The sequence below is a fragment of the Macrobrachium nipponense genome, chromosome 27, assembly GCF_015104395.2.
Source record: "Macrobrachium nipponense isolate FS-2020 chromosome 27, ASM1510439v2, whole genome shotgun sequence".
In the NCBI taxonomy this organism is placed as follows: Eukaryota; Metazoa; Arthropoda; class Malacostraca; order Decapoda; family Palaemonidae; genus Macrobrachium; species Macrobrachium nipponense.
Window position 1 is genome coordinate 2,972,449 of NC_087216.1, and position 27,027 is coordinate 2,999,475.

Consider the following 27,027-nt stretch of genomic DNA (forward strand, 5'->3'; position numbering starts at 1 on the left):
TTTTTTTGTGAGGGATGATGCAAAATGGAAATAGAAGAGTATGTTATAAACACGCGTGCCACTTATAAGACATGAAACACTTTTTTATATAAATAATAAGGAAGTACTATGAATAGTCGTTGGTAATGATAGAAAAAAATATTTTGCTCTTTTTTAAAGACTTCTTTAAAAAATGTTTAAGAGGGAGAGACTTTTGTTATTATATAGTTCTTTTAGAAGTAGTCCCTGATATCAGATCCTCCTCTGGCATATGGGCTATGGCCACTTTCCTGCTGGCAAGTAATAGTTCTATCCCGGCTGCACCTGAGACTGGATTCCCATTTTGTTCTAATATCTGCAGTTGTTAAGTCTTTGTGACATGTTTTTCCTGATGCTAGAATCCTTTTTGCTCTCCAACTATGCTCTTCTGGTATACTTAAAACGTAGTAATTCTCGTTAGTATCTTACTCTTCTGTGCTCGTCAATCCCCCTTTTCACTCACCGTGTCTATGCTGGATTTCCTTTCACTGCCTATTCACTTCTCTGATGGCCAACCCCTTCTCACATGCTGTGCATGATTCCCTTTCCGGTCTTTCTCATATCTCAGATCATCCCTCCTTTATCACATGCTGTCACTGATCCGTAGATCATTTGTGTGTTTCCTTCTTTTCTCATATGCTGCACCTGATGCTTAATTCTTTTTTGTTGGCCTGTTTCTTTGATAACCAACCCTTTGTCATGTACTGTGACTAAGTCCAAATTCTTTTATGCATTCTCATTTCTTTGTAACGTTGTGTCTCTGATGCTGAATCATTTTCGTTGAGCAGTTAGAATTTCTCTCATCACTAATCCCTCTGTCACACGACATAGCTCTGGTTATCAGCACTTGTCAAATAATGTGCCAGAGCCTTGATTTCATCTTGTGTTTCCTTCTATTTTTTCTCATGGCAGCTTTTCCTCATACCTGAATCTTGATGGTCTTTAGTCCTATGTTATATGCTGTGCCGGATGTATGGGTCTCATTTCTGCTGTACAGAATTCTCTGCTGCAACATGTTTCTAGTACCTCAATGCTTTTGTGTTCCCCTTTCCTCTCTGAGATTGTTCTGATTATTCTGATCGGCAACCGTTTGTCACGTGTTGGGAATTATGCCTGCTTATACCCAGTCACCAGCTATGGTCTGGTCACTGACCCTTGTTAATACCTGGTACTTTTTTCTATTCTTCCCATTTCTCGGAGTGTCATCATTACTTTTGAAGTGCAGGGAATATCAAGAAATATATCTATCTGCTTGTGTTCTTTTGTTTATGATGATAGAATTTTTTTTCTGTGGTTTGTATCTGGGCATAGTTATGAACTGTATTTTCAGTCCATAATTTTTGTACGTTGGCACTTCAGTTCGGGAAATGTAAAAATTTGAGCAAGTATTGGTACTTAAATCTAGGGAACATTCTGGATAATATCAAACAAAAACACGGAGAGTCTCTTTCTGTTTACCGAATATAACTATTAGGTTACGTAGCTGCTGGCACCTGTAAAAAGAGGGCTCTGGTTTAGCCTAATCCTGGAAAGAATTGTAAATATCTTGCATTTTTTTCGTGCATCTGCTTAATAATATTACCTTGCCTAGTTTATTTCTTTCTTTCATTTTAAATAATTATGTCCACGTTTCTGTTGCTCACAAAATTTCCTTTTCTTGAGTTTAAAATCTTTTTCCCGTGTATCTCATTACTCTATACGTATTTTATTTTACCATTTTATTAATTTGTGCATCTTTTTACCTGATTATTGCAATTATCGTCATATTTCGTCTCGTATTTAACTCTATTGTTATTTTCCACCAACTTTATTATCATTTCCATTTCGTCTATATCTCCTCTTTGTGATCACATTTTTATCATCTTCTCCTTTTAAGTCTTATATTTTCCTCATTTCCTGCTCCCCTGCAGAATCCTCATTATTGCTCATTGCAGTTCTTCCTATTTCTCCCCATCCATCCCTTCTCCCTATTTTTATTTCCTACCGCTTTTGATAGTCCATAATTCACCTCTTCCTCCGTCTCTTGCAATTTTCAACACTCGTACTTTTTACTTTCTCTTCCTATACCATAACTTTCAGTTTCTTATCGAGGTCTTTTGTTCTTTGTACTCCACTGATTGTTTTCGGTCGAATTGGACTTGCCTTTCATCACTTTTCGCTCCTTCTTCGAATTTCCTCGTAAATGCGCATTTGATTGTAATTTTTTTTCTTTTTCATTTCCATCCCTGTGCCTTTATCGATTCATCTTTTAGGTCTATTTTGTGCCATCTTTTTTTTCTACTTCTTCCTCATATTTATAGTCTCCTCGCTGTTATTCCTTCCCTACTTTGGCGGGGTGTGTATCTTCTGTTATTATCGCACCACAAACGAAGGTGGAAATATAAGAGTAATGAGGAAAAGGTTTCATGCTGGGCCGGTTATGCCCCGCCCGTCTTAATCATCCGATATAATTGATTTCAATATATCTATCGCAGGGTGAAGTCTTTCAACCCCCCTCCCGGGCGGTTTCCAAGAGACTATTGACGGTGTAAAGAAAATTCTCTCTCTCTCTCTCTTCTCTCTCTCTCTCTCTCTCTCTCTCTCTCTCTCTCTCTCATGAGATTTGGTTGTCTTGTGGTATTTGTTTCAGTTATTAAAAGACATTTTTGTAGACGTTATTTTAGAGTACTGAGTGATCCATTCTGGAAGTAGTTGATTAATGTAAATATATTTTCAAGGCGTAGAAATCCTCCTTTTTTCGCGTTTTTTTTTTTTTTCATATTTTCGTATATCTTTGCTGAGTCAGTACCATAATAATTCATCGATGTTGTAATTTCTGTTTTGTAATTCTGTAAGCCAGCCAACTCTGTCTTTTTTAATACATTTTTGGATTTCTCTACAGCAATTTATAGGGCTGAAAGGGTCAGATTTTACCTGTAGTTGGAATGATGTATCCTTTTCGATTTCCTTAATTTTGTTGTGGCCCTTCACATAAATCAAGAATCAGGCGGTTTATCCAGACGATAATTTCGACTATTTTGATGTAGGATCTATTTGGCTGTTACTTTCCTCATCAACGCTGTGTAAGAAAATCGATGTTATCATCATTATTAGTTATGAGAGTAGGGAAAGTATCATAATTATTGCAGTCGTAGTAGTTGTAGTAAATATCCCTTGTCTATATCGCTTCAAAGCGCACAGTGTGTCAAAGCCTTTGTGAAAGTGGCTTTGTGACTAAAGAAGGCGATATTAAATGTTTTGTTGGGGAGCGGCTGTGAGGTTTATGAGTCTGGTATTGTGAGGTTTTATGAGTTTTGTGATGGCACTGCGAGATCGTGTGAAGCTGCCTTTGTAAGTATTGATACACTGGCTACAGGCAGAATGCGTCCGGTTACTCTTGCGAGATTTAATGAGCTGTTTATTGTGCCTCTTTTTATAGGGCTATTATCGAGCATTCGCGGCGACTTAGTGTAATACTCGGACTGTTTACTCACGTGGCTGGTATAGGGCGGTTCTTGTCTCTCGGTTAAAGGGGGAAACGTTCTCTCTTTCTTCTTTATTTTGAATATTGAATATTATTCGCGGAAATCTTGTCTGTTGTAAGCGCTGTTTGCCAGTGTACAAAGATAACTTACATTATTGAAAATGAACTGACATTTGTTATATGCGGTGCATGTAGATGACTTCGGGGTTTGATAAAGTTATCTGATAATTGTCCATTATTTAGTAGTAAATTTTATGGAATCAACGATTGGGACGCTTTAATGATAATATCGTTGTCTTTTTCTCATTCTGTAGTAAACGAAGAATCTTGAATAACAGTGAAAAGTAATATAATTCTAAAAAAAAAAAAAAAAAAAAAAAAAAAAAAAAAAGTCTCATTGTGAACTTTGAGTGATTGAGGAAACAGAGAGAGAGAGAGAGTAGTAAAAAAAAAAAAAAAAAAAAGCTTAGGAGAGGCCGTAAGCAGGTATAATAATAACTCGTTGATGGTCTGTATTAACCTCTTCCTTCGAAATTTCTGACCTTAAAATCGGTTTTAGTATCCGCGGCTTGAGGTGGCGCGAAGGAGTTTACTGGGGGTATGGGCTGTCTGCGGAAGGGGTTGGGGGGGGGGGTGGAGGTTGAAGGTGAGAGGACCAAAAGGTTGTAATAGCCCAATGATCACATAAAGGCGTTAGGGAGATAAATCCCCCGTCGCAGCAGGGGGGCCCGTCCCCCCCCCCCCCCCCTCCCCCCCCCCCCCCCCCCCCCACCCCCCCCCCGAACCACCCCTTCCTCCGCTCCTCCTCTGCCTCTTCCCCCTCCCCGTCCTTTTTATCCTTGGGATGAAGCAGGGAAATGAAAAGACAGTGAAAAAAAGAATTGAACAGAAACGCACTAAGAGAAGAAATAGGATGCTAGAAATAAACAGGTAAAAGACTGCAGTGGATTAGCTGACATAAAGAAACAATAGAGAAACAAATAAATAAATGAAAGATCAGGAGCAGAACGTTGAGAACGTTAGGTGTCTCTGTAAAAAAAATAAATAAATAGATAAAATAAACTTGAAATTTTGATAGAAAGAAAATAATTTTCGATGGAGGTGCTAATACTTCAACGCAAGGATTTTAGACACGGGTGATTGAATGAAAAAGCAAACTATAATAATCTCTTAATAAAAATAGAAATGCAAACAATGATGGACCCAAAAGTAAAATTATGCTTGCGAAAACTACTAGAAAAATACTGAGAAGCTCCTAAAAATTAAAGGAAAATTTGAACAATGGAATAAAGCAACTGGTAGTGCAGGCGAACTAGGTTAGCGTTATAAAAGATGCAGCGAAAAAAATCTTAATTGAAATTTCGATATGATAAAGCAAAGGATTGAATTAGGAGGAAGCTGACTGACTGTAAGACCGATATAACAGGATATTGTAGCAGTAGTGTCCTCTATAGCTGGAGAATAAATAAACTTAATTATTGATTAATGGTGTTACCTTATAGATAACTTTCAATTACCCAGTCAGTAGTAAAGGCGATTCCATGAAATTTCAATTGTACAGTAACAGGGCTAAACTCTCCACTTATTTTAGTTTTATTCCGATTTTGTTCATTGTAATTTGTGCTTTCAATTGATGCATTGGATTTTAATCAGTTCTTGTTCATCGTTTTCCCGATTATTTCATTTTTATATAAATAAGGACAATCGCTAAAATCCTGCAGCGAAGGAACCGACGTATTTCTTTCACGCTTTATCTTCGTCTGTAAAATGCTCATGGTGATTGCTTTCCTTGCTTTTTTTCTCTCTTTCTGGTGAAGGGAGATCATATCCTTTCTGGCCAGTGGTTAAAACCCACCGTGGAACGGCCGTCTTTGATTGAAATGGTCGATTCAGGTATGATATAAAGGATACAAGAGAAACTTCGACAAACCGTTGACCGTGGTTACTGGTGTAAAAGATATGTCAACGTCAAGGCCTTTTACCTCTGGCAAGCGCTAATATTTCTCCCCCATAACTATTTCTCTCTCTCTCTCTCTCTCTCTCTCTCTCTCTCTCTCTCTCTCTCTCTCTCTTCGTACCTGAATTCGAAGCTCCTTACTTCGTAAGATCTTTAATGGGTAGCAATTTAAGAGCGATAACGATCTTAAAAATTTGTATCTACAAACTTTATATATTTACTAAAATGAAACCCTACTCTCTCTCTCTCTCTCTCTCTCTCTCTCTCTCTCTCTCTCTCTCTCTGTCTGATGTATTCTATGATCTATTCTCGCTTATTTGAGTAGTTGGAAGACTATGATTAATAAACAGAGCAAATGAATGGATTCGAAGATTGACGTACATCTCAAGATTTCTGGTAATATGTAGCTTAACGATGCTGAGACAGAGCCGGGACAAACGGACTTAATATAATGGAGATACAAGAATAAGAAAACGCAATAAAAATATGAATATCATCTTTCGCTTCACAATGATAAAATTTCTCTTAAAATGAAACCGGTAAACGATAGCAAAATAATTACCATTTTGGGATCAGCAAGTACGCTGTTGTTCCTTGCATGGGCAAAATTCGCCAGAAGTTTGAACGTACGAGATATACGCTTCTTGATTTTTACATTTACTGGACAGTACAAGGAGCCTTGATGTTATTATCATATAACCTAGAGGACCTCCGCACGCATGAGCACTCTGGTTCCGACGCTCACACGCAACACTGAAACCTTTTCACCTTGAAAAGTACGCTAGTAATCCGTCTGAAAGAATAAGTTGATTTAACATGCCACCCTTTTATGTATAGAATTATTGTGTACCTTATCGATGCTCATCGCAGCCAAGTGTCAGGTTGATCGTGGTGTGGGACTTTAGATCTACGGAGTATATGATAGCAGCGGATGACGGTGAAAGGGTGTAAATAATGCATGTGGCACACACTTCATTCCCCGTGGCGGGTGGAGGGGGAGGGGGCGGGGGGGCGGGGGGGGGGGGGGCGGCGGACGGTATGGGTTGGTAGAGTAAAAACAAAATCGAGTAGGAAGACGACGCAGCAGACACTTCTTATCGTGTGATGGTATAATTGCAGTATATTCGTAAATTGTCATCTAATGATGCATTTTATGCGAATCATAAATCACCGAGGCATTTTGCGAGCAGGGCGGGTAAACTCGAATTCATTTTTAATTTTTCCTTCTCTCCCTCCAGTCCCACATAGTATGCCCTAACAACGCATTGATTTATGCAGATGATGATGATACGAGACGATTATTCACCACTAAAATACCCAGGACTTCCTGGTCGGCGCGGCTATATTAAGAGGCGCCAAAGTATATTACAGTGGAACACTCTGCTTAGAGAGGCAGGCGTAGCAAAATTATCTGCAGTATTTCTATTAAAACTTTATGGGAGCTGACTATTAATTTGTTTTGAGCCAAAGGTATGCAATATCCACATTCGTAAATGGATATATATTACCTCTCTCTCTCTCTCTCTCTCTCTCTCTCTCTCTCTCTCTCTCTCTCTCTCTCTCTCTCATGTAATGAGTGGCCCAGGTAAAAGAAGGTTATATTAAAAGTCCTACTAACATACTGCACTATTAAATTTTATTGCTCTGCTAGATTTTATTTCTCCCTTTCGTTATTTTACTACCATTGTGACACAAAGACTTGAAAGATTTAGTACAATCATATCCATTTATGCATTAAGAAAACGTATTTCTAAGATGTTAGAGGGCCATTTATATCAGAAAACGTCACCTTCCATAATGGTGAGAGCGGAAAGCCGTTTTCAGGAAACCTGTTTCGATAATCCACAAATCAAGACTTGGGGTCTTAGAAAGGTTTTGGGTGAGAGTTTTCCCTCAAGAAAATTGATGTTGGAAGATCTATTATCGTAGAAGGTAAATACTATATTAAGACTATATCCGTGGAAAGCATGGCATAGAAGAATTAAGATACTGAGCAGCATTGTAAAAGCTATCTTTTGGAACATTTGAAAAAATAGAAAATAAGGAAAATTGAAGTTTGCTGAGTGCCAAGGCTTAGTTTGTGTAGCACAAGACAGTGTTGGCTGGCGGTCTCGGCTAAAAGAACGGGTCCTACAGTTTAAGTTAATAAAGAGTCTCTTCAGAATTTAAAGATGGGAAATCAAATGTTTTCCCATTGCGCATTTGAGTTGTGGTGCAATTGTAGCTTTCTGTGTTTTCAATTTTATATGCATTATAGTGTGCTATTATTTTAACGTCAATTCAGCATAAATTTTATTGATACTTAATAATACGTAAGTTAGCCAGCGCAACAAAAACGCTTTTTGTTAGACTACAGTCTTATTTAAATTAAAAAACGACATTGCGTACTTCCTTTCGACTACGTTTATATGATGCAGTTGAACAACTTAAAAACATATTGTTTACCAAATATTCTTCAGTAATCTTTAGCGTTCGTTTCAGAGGCAGGTTTGTCCTTGCAACAGGGAAATTAGTTCTAACAGTTTTTTTTTCTCTAGCTCTTTCCTTATTTTTCTAATTAATAAAGTATCATATTAATAATATTTAATCAAAGTTGTTTTTTTCTCTAGCTCTTTCCTTATATTTCTAATTAATAAAGTATCATATTAGTAATATTTAATCAAAGTTATTCATATATGAGGTTAGCAAAGTTTAGTTGCCGTTATGGAATAAATGATCTTCAGCTTCAAACCTGAACTTTTTATTGACGAAACAAATTTTTTTGTTGTTTTTCAGAACCTCGAAAGGGATGATTTGCTTACGGGCGTTTAAACGCGATGAACTCTCTCGCCTTTATACTATTTTAATTAAACTCTGATTCAGCTGAGAATGTGAACGTCTCATTTTTTTGTGTCGGTTTCTCGGTGCGAGAAAAAAGAGCAGAATTATGTTGATGTTCGTAATGACAGTCGCTCACTCTTCTTCTTTATCTATTGAAATGGCTCTTTATTTTCCTTTCTTTGTATTTCCACATATCGATAATCTCGTGTAGGCGTTAAGTAATGAATGGTGTATCCTTATTAGTCTGAATTTTTAGTTGTCTGTTTTTTTTTCCGATTTCTTGTTTTCGTTATGTTGCTGGCACACCAGTTAGTATGCCCTTCTGATTTCGTGCATTTTGGATTCTATTACTGGTAGACACGACAGTTCCAAGCATGCAGAATGCATACTTCCATGTGTATGTAGACTCGCGTACACACACACACACACACACACACACACACACACATATATATATATATATATATATATATATATATATATATATATATGTGTGTGTGTGTGTGTGTGTGTGTGTGTGTGTGTGCGCGAGTCTACATACACATGGAGTATGCATTCTGCATGCTTGGAACTGTCGTGTCTACCAGTAATAGAAAATCCAAAAATGCAACGAAATCAGAAGGGCATACGAAAGAAATACTGGTGTGCCAGCAACATAACGAAAACAAGAAATCGGGAAAAAAAACAGACAACAAAAAACAAATTCAGACTAATAAGGATACACCATTCATTACTTAACGCCTACACGAGATTATCGATATGTGGAAATAAATATATATATATATATATATATATATATATATATATATATATATATATATATATATATATATCACACACATCCACAGGTAAAAATAAGAGACAGGGTGTAGGTCCTGACCGGTTTCGGCTTTATTTTCAAGCCATTGACAAAGGCGAACTGATAAACCTAGTATATATATATTATGTATATATATATATGTATTATATATATATATATAATATCTAATAATAAATATATATTAATATATATATATTATATTATTACCTTAGGGTGTAAATAACTGCATTTACGACAACGTACGTATTTACGATTCATCGTAGGAGATTACTGATGCATACTTGTATTTTAGCGACAGGCAGCAATGTTATTCATACATCACGTCCTGCGGGATAGTTTCGGGGGCGGGGGGGGCGGGGGGGGGGGGGGGGGGGGGGGGGGGGGGGGGGGGGGCGGAAGTGGGTGGGGGGGGGTTCTGGGGTTGAAGCCGTGAAGGGTTTTTATACGCGAATTCTGTCAATTAAAAGAAATTTACTGGTAACAGCTAAGTAATAGCATTTGCGGTTCTAGCTTTTTTTAGATCTCTTACATTGTAGAATTTTCACACAGGTGCTGTTGGCTGGCTCGGAGCGCTCACTGGCCAGGCCGCGTCACCTCTGAAAAACGACTGCGAGTAAAGATGCTGACATAAATGTATTTAACGCTAGTTTGTTTATTCATGTAGTTCTGCATTGATAACAGCAAAGGAAAGTCGCGCAAAATGTCCGTGTCATGAGGATGAATGAAATTAGGTGGATTCCCCGACGTAAACCGAGGTTTGCTTATATATTTATATTTATTATCTATGTGTATGTGTGGTTGTGCGTATGTCTCAAGATGAGAATATAAATTAAATGATTCTTTTTAGCTTCGTACCTCAATTGATGTAATTTCAAGCCCTCATTAGTTCCCTGTTTTTGTAAATGTTGAAAAGAGAACAATGCCCCCTGAAGTAGATTTAGGTGGTGCTAAAGAATGTAAAAATCGGCTTAACAGGAGGAGAACTAATTTTAACGAAAAAGAATGATGATATTGGTTAAGAGAGAGAGAGAGAGAGAGAGAGAGAGAGAGAGAGAGAGAGAGAGAGAGAGATTCCTGAAATCAAAACAGAATTGAAATAAATTAAACCACTCCATTGGCTCACGTGCGCGCAGTAGCAGTAGCTGTGTGCCTGCGCGCGCTCTCACCATTTCGCTCAAAACACCAAAGAATGACCATCTAGTTGTCTATGGCATTTTTGTTGGTGCAGCTTACCACATGAAGTTGAATTGTTATACCGTATTTTCATGCTTGTACAAGTGCTTGCGTACATTTTTCACTTGTCTCTGCTTTTGCCTGATAGTCCCTGACGTGTATGCGCGTTTTAATGGCTATGTGCGTCTATTTTCACTTGTTTTGTGAATGCGTACGCGTGTGAGTTTGAGTTACTGGTAATTCTCTTGATATGTGCAAACCGTGGGTCCACAGTAATACTTGTCAGTTTATGTCCTGCGTATTGCAAATCTAAATATGAATATAAAAGGACATTTTTAGCAATTCTATTTTGTTGCAATACAGCATGGACAGAGCGCACCATTATTCCTATACATATTTATTACTTTGCAACAATTGTTAATGGTGGGCGACCTCGCTCTTTATGACCGGGCGATGTTTTACAAAATGCTTTTATTATTATTATTATTATTATTATTATTATTATTATTATTATTATTATTATTATTATTATTCATGGAAATTTTGGCTGTTCGTTTAAGTATATTGTATTTTCCGATTGCTGTTACTAGCAACTGATAATCGCAAGCCGACAAAATTTCATTTTACTCGTATCATAATTGTTATATATCTGTGTCGCGTTTTAATCTGTAATTACTTGATATCCTGAATATATAAGTTCCATTCTCGTAACTCTGCAACAAGCGGGTCTTTCGGCCAGCTTTTTCCATCTACAACGTTCTGCAACCTTTGATGCAATTAATTACAATCATATGTTTCTTCAGCAAATGAATTCTCAAAAGTGCAATTTCAGAAAGCTTCAAACAAATCCTCGAGATTAGAGCTCCGAGGAATAACCAAGGATGGCTGGGATGGTCTGACCTCCTGCATTGACTTGGTGAGGATGTCGCCCCTAAGGGGTAACGTGCCTTAACCTCTTCTTGGCCCATTAAACAGAAAATTCCCTCATATCATCAAACTGGGGCTTCCAACAGACAAAATAATTGTTCTTGGTTCCTTCGGGCTCGTATTTCAGCGCTGACACATTTTATTGCTCAATGATTAGGCAATGAGGACGCACTCAACTGCAGCTAAATCATACTGGAGCGGTCGTTATGCTTTCGGTCCTCATGAGGCGGCGGATGCGCCCCCAACAACCGCCCATAGGAACCACGCCGCGGTGGTCGAAACTCCCATTGGAAGACCCACGCCCTCGGACCTAAGGACGGCGCTGCTTCTTGGTCTGTTTTGGCGCGCTTCCAAAAGCCTCTCGATTCTTCTTCATCATCGCTAAGGTTCCTTGACATAGGACTTACTGATTACGCCGTGTGTCCTCATTTGAACTGGATATTTAATGGAGTAATATGGTATATGCTGATTATTTCTGCGTGAATTATGAGACTCACAAACTGGCGATGTGGTAGCGGTTTATCAGGCGCTCGCTCAGTAGTAACCCGACGATTTCCATTTTGCATTTGTCACCGGCGGAGGATTTGTCAAAATATTTCAAAATTAAGAGAGGATGACGAACTGCCCTATGCTGGAGTTCTTCATTATCCTTCGGGTCGGAGGCTGTTTGTTTTGCTCCGCTAGTCGCTCAGGATCTTGGAAACGCTTACGATGCGGCTGCTTGGCAATGGTAACTTCCTCAAGGGTAGTCGAAAAGAAAAAGAAAAACGCCCTCTTCAAAAATAAAACATTAAAAGAAAGAAAGAAAGAGTAAAAAAGGGATCCAGTCATAAACCAACCTTCTCCCCTAAGCATGTTAGATATACATATTTGCATTACAATCGCAGTGAGACAACAACGTCAGAGGTATTACGATAGTCATGACTGTCAGGTGGAAATTGCACATAATTGGCATCATAATTATAGTCGTATTCACTGATAATGGAATATCTGGAATGTCGCTCCCTTTACACAAGGGCTTCTATCCTTGGGCAGTTTTTAAATGGGAATCACGCTATAGGTCTCTTTGTTCGTTGTAAATTTTACGTTATTGAGTCAGTGGTGCGGGAATTATTCTGAAAGATTTGCAGAAAGGGATTGGGATGAAGTCAGTGGAAATTATTCTCACATTTTCGTTCATAAGGAGAGAGAGAGAGAGAGAGAGAGAGAGAGAGAGAGAGAGAGAGAGAGAGAGAGAGAGAGAGATTTCAGCTTTGTTATTAGGTTCCACATGAAAGAAAACGCAGTTTGTGTCACCCCGAAGGGAATTTGAAGCAAAAGGTAAATAAATAGGAGTTGATTAGTCATACGTTGCAGGAGGTTGGTGGGTCAGTGAGACAGTGCACCTGAGTTTTCGCACTGCAAGCGTTTAAAAACGTATCCTCATGATCGGTATTTTCATGGTAAAAGAATGACTTGCCGGAACCACTCGTGTGTTACAGGGCAAGTAAAGACGGAAATTTATTTATATGTAAATTTGTCAGTAGTTGCTTGACATAGAATACAGATTCTTGAATTGAACATTCGCACTCTTAGGTAATGAATTATAACTGGTTTGCATCTTGTTTTTGCCATGAATTCTTTCCTTTATTATGTTAAACTATTCTGTATCAGATCCTTTGCCATCTCATATGACTCCTTAGGTTAGTGTCCGTTGTTAGATGTAAAATTCTAGATTTTGTTATCAGACTTCAACAGTACGTCACTTGTAATCCGTTTTCAGAGTAACAATTATGGAAGTGATTGTTTTTTTCTTTCACAGTGTTTTATATAACTGAAAATCTTATTTCTACCTGTGTATTACAGGTATAGCCATTTACTTTTAATGGTTATCCGTTTTCAGTATTTTAATTGCAAAAATAATTATTTAGTTTCAGTAAGCATTATATTTCCAGCATTTAACTTTGCTCCATTCGTTAATATTTTTCTACATCGATACTTATGCAGTTAGTAGCTGTCATTATTTCTTATCACATAATTGTACATAACCTCTTGGAAAACACAAGATCGTCCTAAATTGCGTATAAGAATATTCCTAAATTCTATTCGATTTCATGAATTATTCAAGGTTTGTAATTTAGTATGAGAAGATTAAAGGTTGATGCCGTATCGTCTCCTTTGACTGTGATTCTCTCTCTCTCTCTCTCTCTCTCTCTCTCTCTCTCTCTGGCTCTTTATATATATATATATATATATATATATATATATATAGATATATATATATATATATATATATATATATATATATTCACACAAAGTCACCCACTTGTAGGCAGAGATACGGTTACTGACAAATCAGAAAATGTGGATACGTTTGTTATCATCGTCGTTTCAGATAATTGTTGTATTAGATAATTTCGAAGAGGCAGATAAGAAACTTTCTTTGACGAGATCCCACCAACAAAAGTAGAAATATGGACGGGAGCTTTTTTTTTTCAGCAAACATCGGTAAACTTTTTATCAAGGGTGATGTTACGAGCAAAAATGTATATTCATAGAATTATAACCGTATGATACATGTATACATAAGCCTCGTCAGCAGCGTTTTAGTCCCCCTCAGTGCATCATGAGAACTTTATTTTTCAGGGCTCCATATTCTAGTGATTTGCCCATTTATCAGTGTAAAGTAGCATTGATTAGTATACTTGATGATGTTTCCGCAATGACAAGCTGTTCTTGAGTTCATGGATTGCAGGATGGCGAACTTTGACGTTACACAAATAAGTTGAACTTATTGACCTTAACTGTATCTTGCATTTGTCGTTATGCTACATTTGCTAGCACTGTCCAAACGTCTGCCTCAAACTCTGTCGACGGAAAACAAGTGGTTGGCGTTCAAGTTTATTATTATTATTATTATTATTTTATTATTATTATTATTATTATTATTATTATTATTATTATTATTATTATTATTATTATTATTATTCAAATTTCAAAAATAATCATGAATACCATTAGAAATGAGAAAATTGAATCATGACGACAATAATAATACATGAACAACAAGCTGAACAACAGTGCCGATGCTGTTATTGAGAAGCAGTGTTCAATAGTCTATGATAGAGCAGTCAACATTTTATAAAACAGAATTTGTGTGTGCGTGCATGTGTGTGTGTGTGCGTGTGTAAATTACTTTCACTTAGCGAGCAAACCGTATGGTGTGACATGTGACAGAAGAGCGTTCACCAGCGTGCATTCCTGCAAAGTATAATTGAAAGTTGGTGAAGAGGCAGATTTAAATATACTGATAATTGTTATGGACTGTAAGCATTCAAGTTAAAACTGATCATTATGCATTCAATACAGATGAATCGGAAATTTCGTTTCGAGGGATTTAAGTGATCAGTGTTCATATTTGATTGTTCAAAAGCATACTCATAAATAAGAGGGAAAAATTTTTTTTTCTTTGAAATAAATATGACTAGATACAAATCCACCTCAGCCCTCGCAATAAAAGAGCAGTTTCGACGGCGATGTCTCCTTTTCAGTAGAGGAAGTTCTATATTCCCCGGGAACACTTGTGAGGGTAGAGAGTTCCAAATATTAGCGGTAATAAGTGATCGGAAACGTTGCTATGGATTGTCAGCTGTATGTGTGAGAAGAGGAATTAGTGATTGTTATTAGGTACCCTCACTACTTTATTTCCACTGTTTACCCCCGTGCCCTCAGTGCCCGCTCTGGCACACCATCCAAACAACACGCATCGATAATCACCGCTGGTTTCGGCACTCGGGATGCTCTTACTCTTCTCTCTTCAGGAAATATGTAATCATAAATGTAATTGCAGGTATTAGTGTAGCATTATATTCAAGTAGTAGTGAGAGTTTTTTGTTTAGAGATACGAGAAAATTATTAAAGGGAGAGGATTAGTCGAGGGTGTGTGAATGTCATTCATATTTACATGAACTTGAGTTAGACTGTTCTTCGTGTTTTTCTCTGGATGGAATATTTTGCTTATATTTTTCAAACGTCAATGCTTTCTAAAGCATAATTATGTGTTTCATAACACTCGCTGCCTTTGCAAGGTGTATTTATAAGCTTGGTGGTAATTTATAATTCTTTATGATTTTTTCAAGTCTTGCATCTTATGTCTGTTCATCATTAACGGCTCATGCCTCAGTATGGAACATCTTTGAGACCGAATTTTGAGGAACAAAATGATAATAAGGCTTCGTAATAGAGTTTTCTATCTGCAAGTTTTAGAAAGCATTATTATTAATCTTCTTAACTTCCATAATTTATATTTCCTTTATGCGAGGTGTATTTTCTAGGTGTATATCTAAATCTGTTTGTTCATAATTATTTTTTATTCGTCACTAAATGGAATTTTGTCTGGTGTATCTACTGATTAAAGGTGTAATGGATCAGTACAAAATGTCTTTTGGACTGGAAATTTATTGTAACAGATTGATGATAAAAGCTTCTTATTTGTTTTTCGGTTATATTGTCCCTTTTACAATAACATCTGTCTATACTACTACTACTACTACTACACTACTACACTACTACTACTACTACTGCTGCTACTACAATAACTGCAACTACAACAACAACCACTGCTACTACTACAACTACAACTTTTGATTTGGGAACTCAAACTCTTGAGAAATTATCATATATGGATTCCCACATTCCACAGTGCGACGACTCCTTCACCACTTTGGTCTTTTGGTGATTCCAAACATATAACAAAGAGCCATTTTAAAGCAAGTCATTAAGCCTGTTAAAATGGAACGGTAACGTTAAAAGTTTTATATAACAAGCTGTTTTAAAATATTATTTTAAAATATTGTTGTACAGTATGTTGATATACAGTGTTCACCTGCAGACATCACCTAAGATAATTTATTTTCTTAAGTGGCCGTTACTTTATGCGGATTATATTAGATAAATTCCTTTAAATCTTGCAAACAAATTATTCTCAGCAAGAAAAATCTTTTTAAAAGTATGTTAGTGTGGGCTGCAGCCTCTACTACTGCCGCTACTACAGTCATTTTTATAATTCCCCATTTTTATATTTGCTTCAATGATTGCGACAATTTCCAAGCAGTTTTAAGGGGCCCAGCCCTACCTTCGACCACTTTTCTGGTCAAAACCCACCGATAGATGGCGGTGAGCTCCGACTGGAAAGCGGAAGAATACAAGCAAGGTGGCGGCTAGACGAACAAAAAACAGTTTTCTCGGCCCTATTTTGGAAATTCGTGAATTAATTACTGCGTGGTGGAACGGCGCTGCGCGCCTTATCCACATTTTTAATGATTCTTGGCAGCTCGTTTGTTCTGGCAAGAAAAAATGGCATCGACGGGTCATGCAGGGTCGAGGTCGAACTACTTTCCTGTGCGGAGCGATCAGGTTTTGTCTTGGTTATTACACGGCCGGGCCCTTGTAAGTGCAAACTACCCCATCTGCACATGATGCTCTGATAGTTTTCTGCCTCTTATAAATCACTGATAATGATAAATGTTTGGCCGAATAAGTGATACCTGGGGAGCAGCAGGTGTCCTCTGCTAATGTGAATGAACTTCACTCTGTTCGACATATGATTGTGATGGAAATTAAGAAATGCTGTAAGTATATATATGTTGAGTTAATCATACCTAAGGTTACTGTTGACAGAGGTATTGGTAAAACTTTTCCTTATTTTGGATGCAAAATGTTCCGAAAAGTGCTTTGAATTGCTTCAATTTCAGTTGTTCTGACTCCCATTAAATTGTACGTTTTGACGTTTCATTCTCGGATATGAGTATATTACCTGATAACTCAAGGAGAATGGCATTTTAAGCTCGCATTTTACAACTTCGTAATGAGAGAACATCTTCGAATGTGCATGTTTAACCGCCTGTTCTTCTCCGGATGTATTATTTTTGATCATTTATATTTTATTCACCACTTTGAATTATTCGCCATAAAAAACATAGCCGTAGTATGATGGATAACAGCATATTATTAAGTAAGCAGTAGGTTGGCTGCAATTATTTTGACAGAAGAGTTTTTTAAAGACGAAGAGCTGATCGTGAGTTAGATGAAGAAAAGACCTCCAGTGCAACGGCGCCTCTTGGAAATGTATGGGATCCAGTGACACTCTAAAAAAAAGGCAAGAAAAAACCGGAAAGAATCGACAAAGCATGACTGATGCACCTTGCAATTTCAGGTTATTTCGACGGACATAAACGGGAGTGTTGGTGATCAGTTGTTCTTTTACAGCCAGGAAATCAGAATTAGCAGTTGTGTATGAATTGACCATGTCCATATTTACGACAATCTAAAGTTGCTAATGATGGAGACAGTTAGGCTATTTCCAGCACGCCATGGTTTCCTCCGAGGAGTGGACCTTTCCTACATGCAGATGAGAGAAAAAATAAATAAAAATAAAAAAAAGGAACGTCATTTCCCAGAGCGACATTACGACCAACGGTTGTTTTTATGGAGAGATCCCGAACGATTTTGTATCATTTGGGTTGAAGAACGTAGAATTATTTTCCTTATGTATGCATACTTATACATGCATATTTACAGACATGTTGGAACACTTCACACACACACAGCATACATACACATACACACACACACACACACACACACACACACACACATATATATATAATATATATATATATATATATATATAGATATATATATATATATATATATATCTATCTCCTCACCAATCATCTTAGAAGTTATTAATCCATTATGATGACGTACATTTTCTGCCATTGCATTAATTTTGTGAACATTCACTCAAAACTGCATTATTCAGCATTTCTTTTAGTGTCACAAACTGATGGTATTGAACGAATATCACCATCAACAAAATCTTTACACGACTATTTTCTTTTATTTCCCAACCTTGCCCCTGTAAATTTTTATTAATCTCAGCTTCTTAGGATTCTCCATCCACACACGCAATTCATATTATTATATATATCATATATATATATATATAATATATATATATATATATATATCTATATATAAAGGTATAAGTCACGATGGAAGCATAAACAACGGGGTTTCTGCAAGATCTTTCATGATTCAGTTATTTATTATATTATATATATATATATATATATATATATATTATATATATATAAATATATATATATAATATATATATATATATTATATATATATATTATATATCTATATATATATATATATATATATATATATATATATATAATATATATATATAAATGCATGTACTAAGTGTGTATCTAAGTAGGATGTATGTCTGTCGAAATTATGTTGTCCTGGATAATACATGAATTATTTATAAAAAGTTTGCATCGTTGTTCATATTCACATGTCATAAAAACTTAAAGTAATTTCCCGTGAGATCAAGCGGTTTTCTGTGTTAATATCAGCATATTGTTACCAAAGCCATCAGATCTTGATCAAAGTCATTGTACTTTGCAACCTAGCTCAAAGAGGAACACTCTGGTCGCAGAATAATGTCGCTTTTATTTACCATTATTCCAACCTGTGAAGGGAACAAAGGGCTGCTAACCATTTCGTCATTGGTAGGGAGACGTCCAGAAGGTTTGACTCTCATCCTATAACAAGTTCGAATCCAAGGCAGATTTCAATTATGGAAAATCTGCGTTTGATGTTCGCCCAAAGTTAGGGCCTCAATTCTCTAGTTTTGGACTAAAAGATTTTTTTTATTGCGTGAGAGACTCTGATATATATATATATATCCTATATATATATATATATATATATATATATATATATATATATATATATATATATATATATATATAGGTATGTAGGTATATTACCAAAACGTTTCAGTACATGACCGGGTGACAGAGATGGGTAGGAGAATGAAACTATATATGGTATATCTCATAGGTTTAGAGCAAAGGAAAAGGTAATACTTTTAGTGCTTGACAATAATTTAACGTGTGGACATGTAGTAATTCAATCTTTGCATTGCTAAAATTGAATGTGTTTTGAGTAAAAGTTATAATAGTGAGTGTAGGTGGCCCACCAATGGAAAAGTGAAACAATGAAACAGAAAGTTTTTTTTTTTTTTCTTTTTTGAGTCTGTATGTAACTGGGTTTTGAAAATATGGATGTGTCCTATTGCTAGGCGAATGAATTGAGAACTAAGTGACAGAGAAAGAAATAGTATTGTTGGTAAGTATAAAGTTCCTTGAACAAATGAGAAGTGAGTCTTGTCATAATGTGACCTAGAAATGGACATGGTTAATGGCAATACGTGGTTCCAAAAGAGAATAATCTAAAGTATTATAATGTAAGAAACATAAGTGAAGAGAGTTGGCTATATCGTGTCCTATCACCCAGCAGATGTGAGAGGAAGTTGATGAACGCAGATAATGAGAAGAGTTGACTGAAGGTATATCAGCTTATTATTTAGTTGAAGGAAAGTTAACATAAAGAGGAGTTTAGGCTGGAGAAGAAAGTTCGAAAATGTAACTGCAAATATAATCAAAACTTCTTTGGCAGGAAGACAATGAGAGTATGTAGGACCAAAACTGCATGAAAAATGGGCTAAGGTAAATATACTTTGGTGGAATGTGTAGATGATGAATTCGAAAATTCAAGGATGAGGTGAAAGGGTCGGCAGAGAATGTTTATGGGTATAAAAGGTGGGAAGAAAGAATAAGGACAGTAAGTGGTAGGATGAAGAAATTATGAGGTTGAATGCACATGTATACAGGAGGATGGATATTTAAGAAAAATATGAACGTGAGAAAGAAGGAAATAATAAAGTTAATGAGAAGATTGGTCTCGGAATGAAAGTGCAAGTGTAGTGATGCTCTCTGAAGTCCTTGGGTCAGTGGAGTTATTATATCCAGTCTGAGTTGAATGACACAAGAGTGGAAGGGTTTTTGAGTAAGTTTGGCAATGCCCATGGAAGTTACTTTTGAGGATGCATGGAACATGATGGGATTCCAATTTGAATGGAATATGGTGGATAGTGTGACTTAGTGGCCGACTAGGTTGTGTAAAGTATGCCTAGTTGAGGGAAGCGTGAAGGTATCTGAGAGGGAAATAATTGTCAGTTTGTGTAAAGGTGGAGGTGATAGAAGAGACTTGAATAATTAGAGAGGCACAGCATTGCTTAGTATACTAAGGAAAGTGCATATTAGAAGTTGTAAAACAAATGAAAGGAGAAGTTCTGTGGATAAGAGTTTGTCATGGGAAAAGCTAGTTTTGTCATGCATACACTTGGAAAATGCTTATGGTGGAATCAGAAGAGGCAGAATGAATGGTGTGGAGGATGCATGGTATGCAAGATTAGTTGTTAAATGCGATGAAAACTTTTTATGATGGAAAGAATTTTTGTGTAAGAATATAGTATAGACAGATGAGTGAGGGTTGCTGTAAGAGTGGTTCAGAGGCAGGGGTTGGTTTATCTTAATGTTTATTTATGGATGGGGTTTGTGAGTTGCAAGGTTATGAGGTAAGACAATAAGCTGTGATTAAGCGTGGACTCGTTGATATTTGCAATTGTTACGGCACGATAGTGTCAAGAGGAAAAAGTGAAGATTAATGAAAACAATAAGCTTATGAGAGTTAATGGAAGCCAGAAAGTTGAAGCAATGAATGTTATCATGCATAACAGAATACATCAAGTAGTTGATGTGTAGAAATATTTTGGAGTAATTATGGCTCATTTTCATCCATATCCACCCATTCTTCTTCAACTTGGATATCTGTCCAGCGCCAACAACTCCTGTCATCCATGCATCCATCAAATTGTTTCCCAAAATTTTCTTTCGTCTCCATGTATACTTGCGAATATTTTTCTTAGAAAAGATGTGTTTCAAACAATCAAGCCCGTTTGCAAACACATTTCTAAAGGCTGTCGGTACAGATTTCCATCAGAAATTCCATACCTACCAATGATTCCATTGTTTTCGGTCACATTACTTTACATTCAAATAACAGAATTAACATTTCATATTATCTAAAAGTGGCCTTGCATAGATTCCTACTGCCCAAAAACGGGTTCTTTCACTCACATTTTGTCCCATTTCTGAATCGTATGTACTTGGCATTACATATTTTGTTCTCCAGTTAAACTCAGATTTATCCATTATTCCTCAAATCTCTAAATTTGTAATTTTGCTCCTATCTCCAATCTTCCTGACTATACTACGTTCTACCATGCTTCGAACTTGACACCTTACAGTTATCCTTAAACAGTAATTCCTTATTTTTCTCAGTACGCTTTTCACTTTCGTTTCACTAATTGTTAAAAAAAAACTGGCTTTATGGGCATAGGAAAATCATATATCGCACATGTTTTCACTTCTGTGCCATATCCACGCACGTTTAGAACTCCAAGTCTCATGGATTTCCATCTTATTACATTATCAGTACAGTTGGTGACCTTCCCACTGTGAAGAGCTGTTCGAAAGCTGTCATTTCCCTTTGCGGACTTCTCTCAAGAGTGAAAGCATAGTTGTCGTTGACCTCAGAAGAGGTCTTTTTTTTTTTTTTTTTTTTTTTTTTTTTTTTTTTTTTTTTTTTGCCATTTTTAGACTGCTTCCTCCCTACACCTTTGGACAGTTAGTTTCTGATATATCTTGTACATAATGTCATTTCAAGAGGTGTACGTAACTGCTTTTTTTTTTCTTTTGATCGATACGCTTGCAAAAAAAAATTTATTTTACTTATTTGAAATAAATTAACTTTGCTTATCACTACTACCCAGATGCAGACGATTATTCTCTTCATCATAAACCTTCTTCTAATGTTTCCTCAAGTCTTTCATTAACTAAAGCTTATATATTCAGCTTGGGAGGACAAAAATGGGTGAACTACAAAAGATGATGAAGACTACGTTCGATCCTGTTGTCCTTACTTTCGTTATTTCCATTAAGATAAGTTGGAAATGTTAAGTTGATGAAAATTTTTGACTAAGATTAGTCACGGGAATAACCTAGGAGATTTGTTTGACACCGATACGCGAGTTTAAACTGGACCCTGACTAAAGGACCAACGTTTAACATTGATCCTTTTGTGCTTTACCCTTCAAATATTTATTGTGCGTTGATGTTTATATCATCGTACCGTCTCGACTACTTATTGAAAGAAAACATCTTGATTTTTAATCAAGCCAAAGAAGTGTGGTTTATTTTTTGAACTTGATAAATCTTTAACTTTGTTTTTTTTTTTTTTTTTTTTTTTTTTTTTTTTATATAAAACCTTGCACGATTCTACTTCCCGATTCCCCTCCTGGTTTCAGCTAGAAATTAGGTCGCGGATATTCTGGGTTATGTTCAGATACGGTTATCAGATCTTTATCTTTATCTCTACTTTAGAAAATGTGAAATTTTAGACCTCGTACTTATTTATTAAAAGTTTTATTTTTATTTATTTTATTTTATTTTATTTATTTATTTGTCAAGAAAATTCACAACTGAACGCTCGCTTGCCACAACCATTGTTCTGAGGACATCGTCTATCTGTTTTACGATCATGCGATATGTTATTTTCTGCTTTACAAATTTAATTTTTAAAAAAATTCCAGAATGAAGTGTCAATACCTTCCAGTGTCTGGAATAGCTCTAGTCAAACTTATTTTTTAAATCTTTAGTTTCATATAGTGAAATCTTTTAAACGCAATTTGATGAGAGTTTACTTTTATTGCCTTTCTTTCGCTCGTATGGTACAAATACCCATTAGATCCGAGTAGTGTAAGGTTTTTCAATAAGCACATTTTCCAAGCTGGCTATCAGCAACAGATTATTCTTTATAATTTTGTACTGAGATTCATGACCGTTTTTGAACACGCGCAAATGAAAGCATAATTTGACCTTATTTTGTAACTGAACATCTTCTAAAATACATTATTTATTCATTTTCTCTGTGAACTAGCTTCTAGCAGATTTCCGTTCGTTTGATTTATATTTTGCTATTGAGATTTTCATGGTAATATTTTACCTTTACATCTCTAATTCATTTGGGGGTAATGTTTTTCACCCAGAAACTAACTCTCTCTCTCTCTCTCTCTCTCTCTCTCTCTCTCTCTCTCTCTCTCTCTCTCTCTCTCTCATGCGCGGAAACACACACACACCAACACACACACGCAACCACCACACATAATGGCGCAAATAAAAAGTCCAATTAATTACTCAGCAAAATTATGTGTTAGTAAAACCACGTAACATTTCCAACTATGGTTTTATTTTATCATTCGAATAGATACCCAAGGAAGAGCTTAATGTTACCCTTAAGACTTTGGTGTGCAAATATTTTGCTTTATAACGTAAGATTATTATGAGAGAGAGAGAGAGAGAGAGAGAGAGAGAGAACAATTGAGCGACTAAATAACTAGAGCCCACAACGAAATGCTGTTTTTTTTTTTCTTTTTTATGTTCTTCGTCTACTGTAATATCATTTTCTACCTACTTACACGTTGCAGTGTCATCTCGACGTTCTTGAGCCTTGAGCCCCGTAACCTTATACATAACTATAAGCTCCCGACGGTAACTTTAATTTTGCTTCGGGTTCTGTCAAGTCATTGCTCTTGTCTTAGTCAGCGGACGATAGTAGGTGGCCAGGCACGTGATATTCATCCTTTCGGGAGTTTTGAGTCTTCCGTTCGAATTCTTGGTTTGTGCTCTCTCATTCTTTTATTTCATTCTTCTATTATTATTTTTTTTTTTTTTACTGAGATTCATTCTTTTAACAATAACGTGCCGATAATTGCTGTTGGGCGTGGGTTTTTTTCGTTTGACAATGAAATTAGATAAAGTCTGATGAAAAACTGTAATTCAGTTGATTTTAGTGCACTCTTAACGTTACATCTTTTCATTAAATTAGTAGATGAAATTTATCTAATGAAAATCTTATCCGCACTTTCAAGTAATAATTACTTTTGAAGGAATCTATCTTGTAAATTTTTCGTCATATTTTCTAGGAAAGCAACCTTTCGTTCGTTGTGACCGGATCTTTTGTCTGATAATTTTTCCTCCAGACACCTTATACCTTTAAGAACATCTTTGATTTTATCCCATATTACTTCAGTTCTGAGCGTGGAGCATACCTCGACCATAAAAACATTTCCTTAGTATTTTACCGTGAGATTTTCTTTTCGCACAAGTTCTGTCTTTTCTTTTATTTTGGGGTGATTGTTTGTGTCGAAGACAAAATGATAATAGTAAATTGCTTTACCAAATTGCTTGACCACAGATGGGTCTTGCAAGGCTTAAATAGCGAACCATCGAATACATTCCCGTATGTTTCTTGCTCTGAGGTGTATAGTTGATATCAGAGATGACGTAATCGAGAGGTCAAATGAGGGAAATAATAGGGTAGTATTTTATATATTATATATATATATATATATATATATAAATATATATATATATATATATATATACATATATATATATATTATATATATATATATATATATATCATTATATATATATATATATATATATATATATATATATATAATATATATATATATATATATATATTTGGGAGTTTCAACTACCACCACCTTGTAATGTGCTTGAAATCAATGAAAAATAAGTTACACCTGGAGATATTTGAAAAAATGGAAATAAGAGTGATAGCAAAACTTCTTTTAGAGTTAGAAGGTACTACATTAGGGGCGCCGCCTCCTCCTCCTCCTCCTCCTCCTCCTCCTCCTCCTCCTCCTTCCTTCTCCTCCTCCTCCTCCTCCGACTTCTTGTGTTTCAATGTCTCGTTGTTGTTGTTGATGAGGAGGTCCACCGTAGCCTTTATGATTCCATGATTGGAGCCGAATCCATGATATGCAATGCAAATCATACGGCTAAGGAAATTAAAGAAGAACTCACTCCGCTTCGCTTGTCGTATAAATTTTAATAAATGCGAGGTTATAAAACTTTATCGTTTCCTGGTGTGGTGGTGAGTAAAGGAGACGGTTCCCAAGGCGATTGATGGCTTCTATTTACTGCTTAGGTTCTCTCTCTCTCTCTCTCTCTCTCTCTCTCTTCTCTCTCTCTCTCTCTCTCTCTTCTTGTATTCTGTTATTTTCTCATTTTTTCTATTTTTCTGCATTCTACATTCGCGTTATGGCCTCATACTGTTTCCTTATTTCTTTCACTTATTTTGTTTTTATCTCTAGCATTAGCAGTTATCTATCAGTTGCCTCCGCAGTATCTTTCCTCATTTTGTTATTCACTTCCCTCTTAATTTACATATTGGTTATTTTTTCATATTCTTGAATCCTAATCGGGTTCTCTGAACCTTAAATTACCTTCCAAAATTTTTTACTTGCCTAATATTATTTCCATTTATTGCCATTTTTATAGAGAATTATCCAAGATATCTATTATCTTAGCTTTTTTCGTTGGTCTCCCTCCTCCTCCTCCTCCTCCTCCTCCTCCTCCTCCTCCTCCTCCTCCTCCTCCTACCTTATATTTTTCTGTCCTAGCATTTTTCCAACACATACCTTTATCTGTTATTACGCGACGATGAGAAAGATAACCTTTTCCACCTCTCTCTCTCTCTCTCTCTCTCTCTCTCTCTCTCTCTCTCTCTCTCTCTCTCTCTCCTTCATTTTTACATTTACAAAAATTATTTTTCTGCTTTAAATATTTCCTATTTTCATTTCAATTCTGTTTAACTTTTGAAATTTCAAGTATTTATTTAACATACATCTTTTTATGTAAGTTTGATTGCATCTGATCTTTAATCTTTTTTTTCTGTTTATTTGTCCTCTTTTTGACAATATGTGGCCTCGTCTCCCTCACCTTCCCTATACCGCCCTCCCCCCTCCCAACTCATCATCGCCTTGATCCTCCTCCTCCTCCTCCTCCTCCTCCTCCTCCTCCTCCTCCTCGGCCATGTGAACGAATTCTTGTTTTATGTTTTTGTTTGCTCAGGTCAGTTTAATTGTACGGCCGATTTTGATGAAATATGATTATGACTTTATACGAGGGCCAGTTAATACTCGGCCATTATCCACTTCTATCTTTTTTTCGAAAAAGTCGTTTCCATTGAAGGTTATCGGCTGGTTACATATGTCCTACTATTACTCCTCAGATATCGTAGATAAGTTTTCTCTAATTGCACTTCTAACGGCAATGAAAAGAATTTGCGTCTGCACGAGAACCTTATCAATTTTGTGTTAGCTACGTAAATCCATTCTTTGAGGGTATTTCTAAAATTATTCCTCCGTGTCATTTCTTCAACATTAGTGAAGGTGTTTATTAACTAGTCTGAATAATGCTTGAATGTCCATCAGTATTTATTTTAGTTGTCATGATGTTTTTGTAAAACATCTGAAGAATGTGTTTACCTACATTGGGGATAAAGAAGAAGAAAGTTTATGTGTGGGTATGTAGTTCTAGTTCTCATCCGACAGATTTTATTAATTTTACAGTCTGAGTATAATCTTCCTCAGTTTTGAGTTTTGAATAGCATATATCGTGTAATCTTTAGGATATTGTTTATTCTATGCAGCGAGGGAGAGTTACAGAGAGAAGGTTATGTTGTGAATTGCAATTGTTTTGAACAGGATATTTTTCTGACATGGAAAAATGTTCATCACTCTGATGGTGTTTTCTGTCTTAAACGTTTCAGGCCTTTTTTTTGATGATTTTTTTTAAATACCTTCCTCTTAGGGATTAGTCCCGGCAGTTCACCTTTCGTGGTACACTGTAGGCATCATTAAATGGCGTTTTTGAAGCGTCCCTTCAGCCCCTACAAGCGTCTATTTTTTTTTTTTTTCTACACCCATCCCCTCTTCCTTTCTTCAGTCTTAGTGCAGCTGTTGGGTTTTTTCCTAGTTCCTGTTTTAGATCTTTGTACTTCATTACCTTTATT

General features: G+C 36.2%; 1 protein-coding gene across 1 annotated transcript; it reads right to left on the reverse strand.

The window, feature by feature from the left end:
* Window positions 1-11,781: 11,781 nt before the first annotated feature.
* Window positions 11,782-25,005, reverse strand: LOC135200487 (uncharacterized). The gene is made up of 2 exons (XM_064229136.1): window positions 24,820-25,005; window positions 11,782-11,952 (listed from the first exon to the last, which is right to left on the reverse strand). The coding sequence occupies exons 1-2, from the start codon at window positions 25,003-25,005 to the stop codon at window positions 11,782-11,784; spliced, it is 357 nt and encodes a 118-aa protein (XP_064085206.1).
* Window positions 25,006-27,027: the final 2,022 nt, after the last annotated feature.

Excerpts from the sequence above, each read along its gene's own strand:
- LOC135200487 (XM_064229136.1), bottom strand. The coding sequence starts at position 25,005 with ATGATTTGCATTGCATATCATGGATTCGGCTCCAATCATGGAATCATA. Across the intron at positions 11,953-24,819 it reads GAGGAGGCGGCGCCCCTAAT|AGGGCGTTTTTCTTTTTCTT; the intron begins GTAGTACCTTCT and ends TTATTTTTGAAG.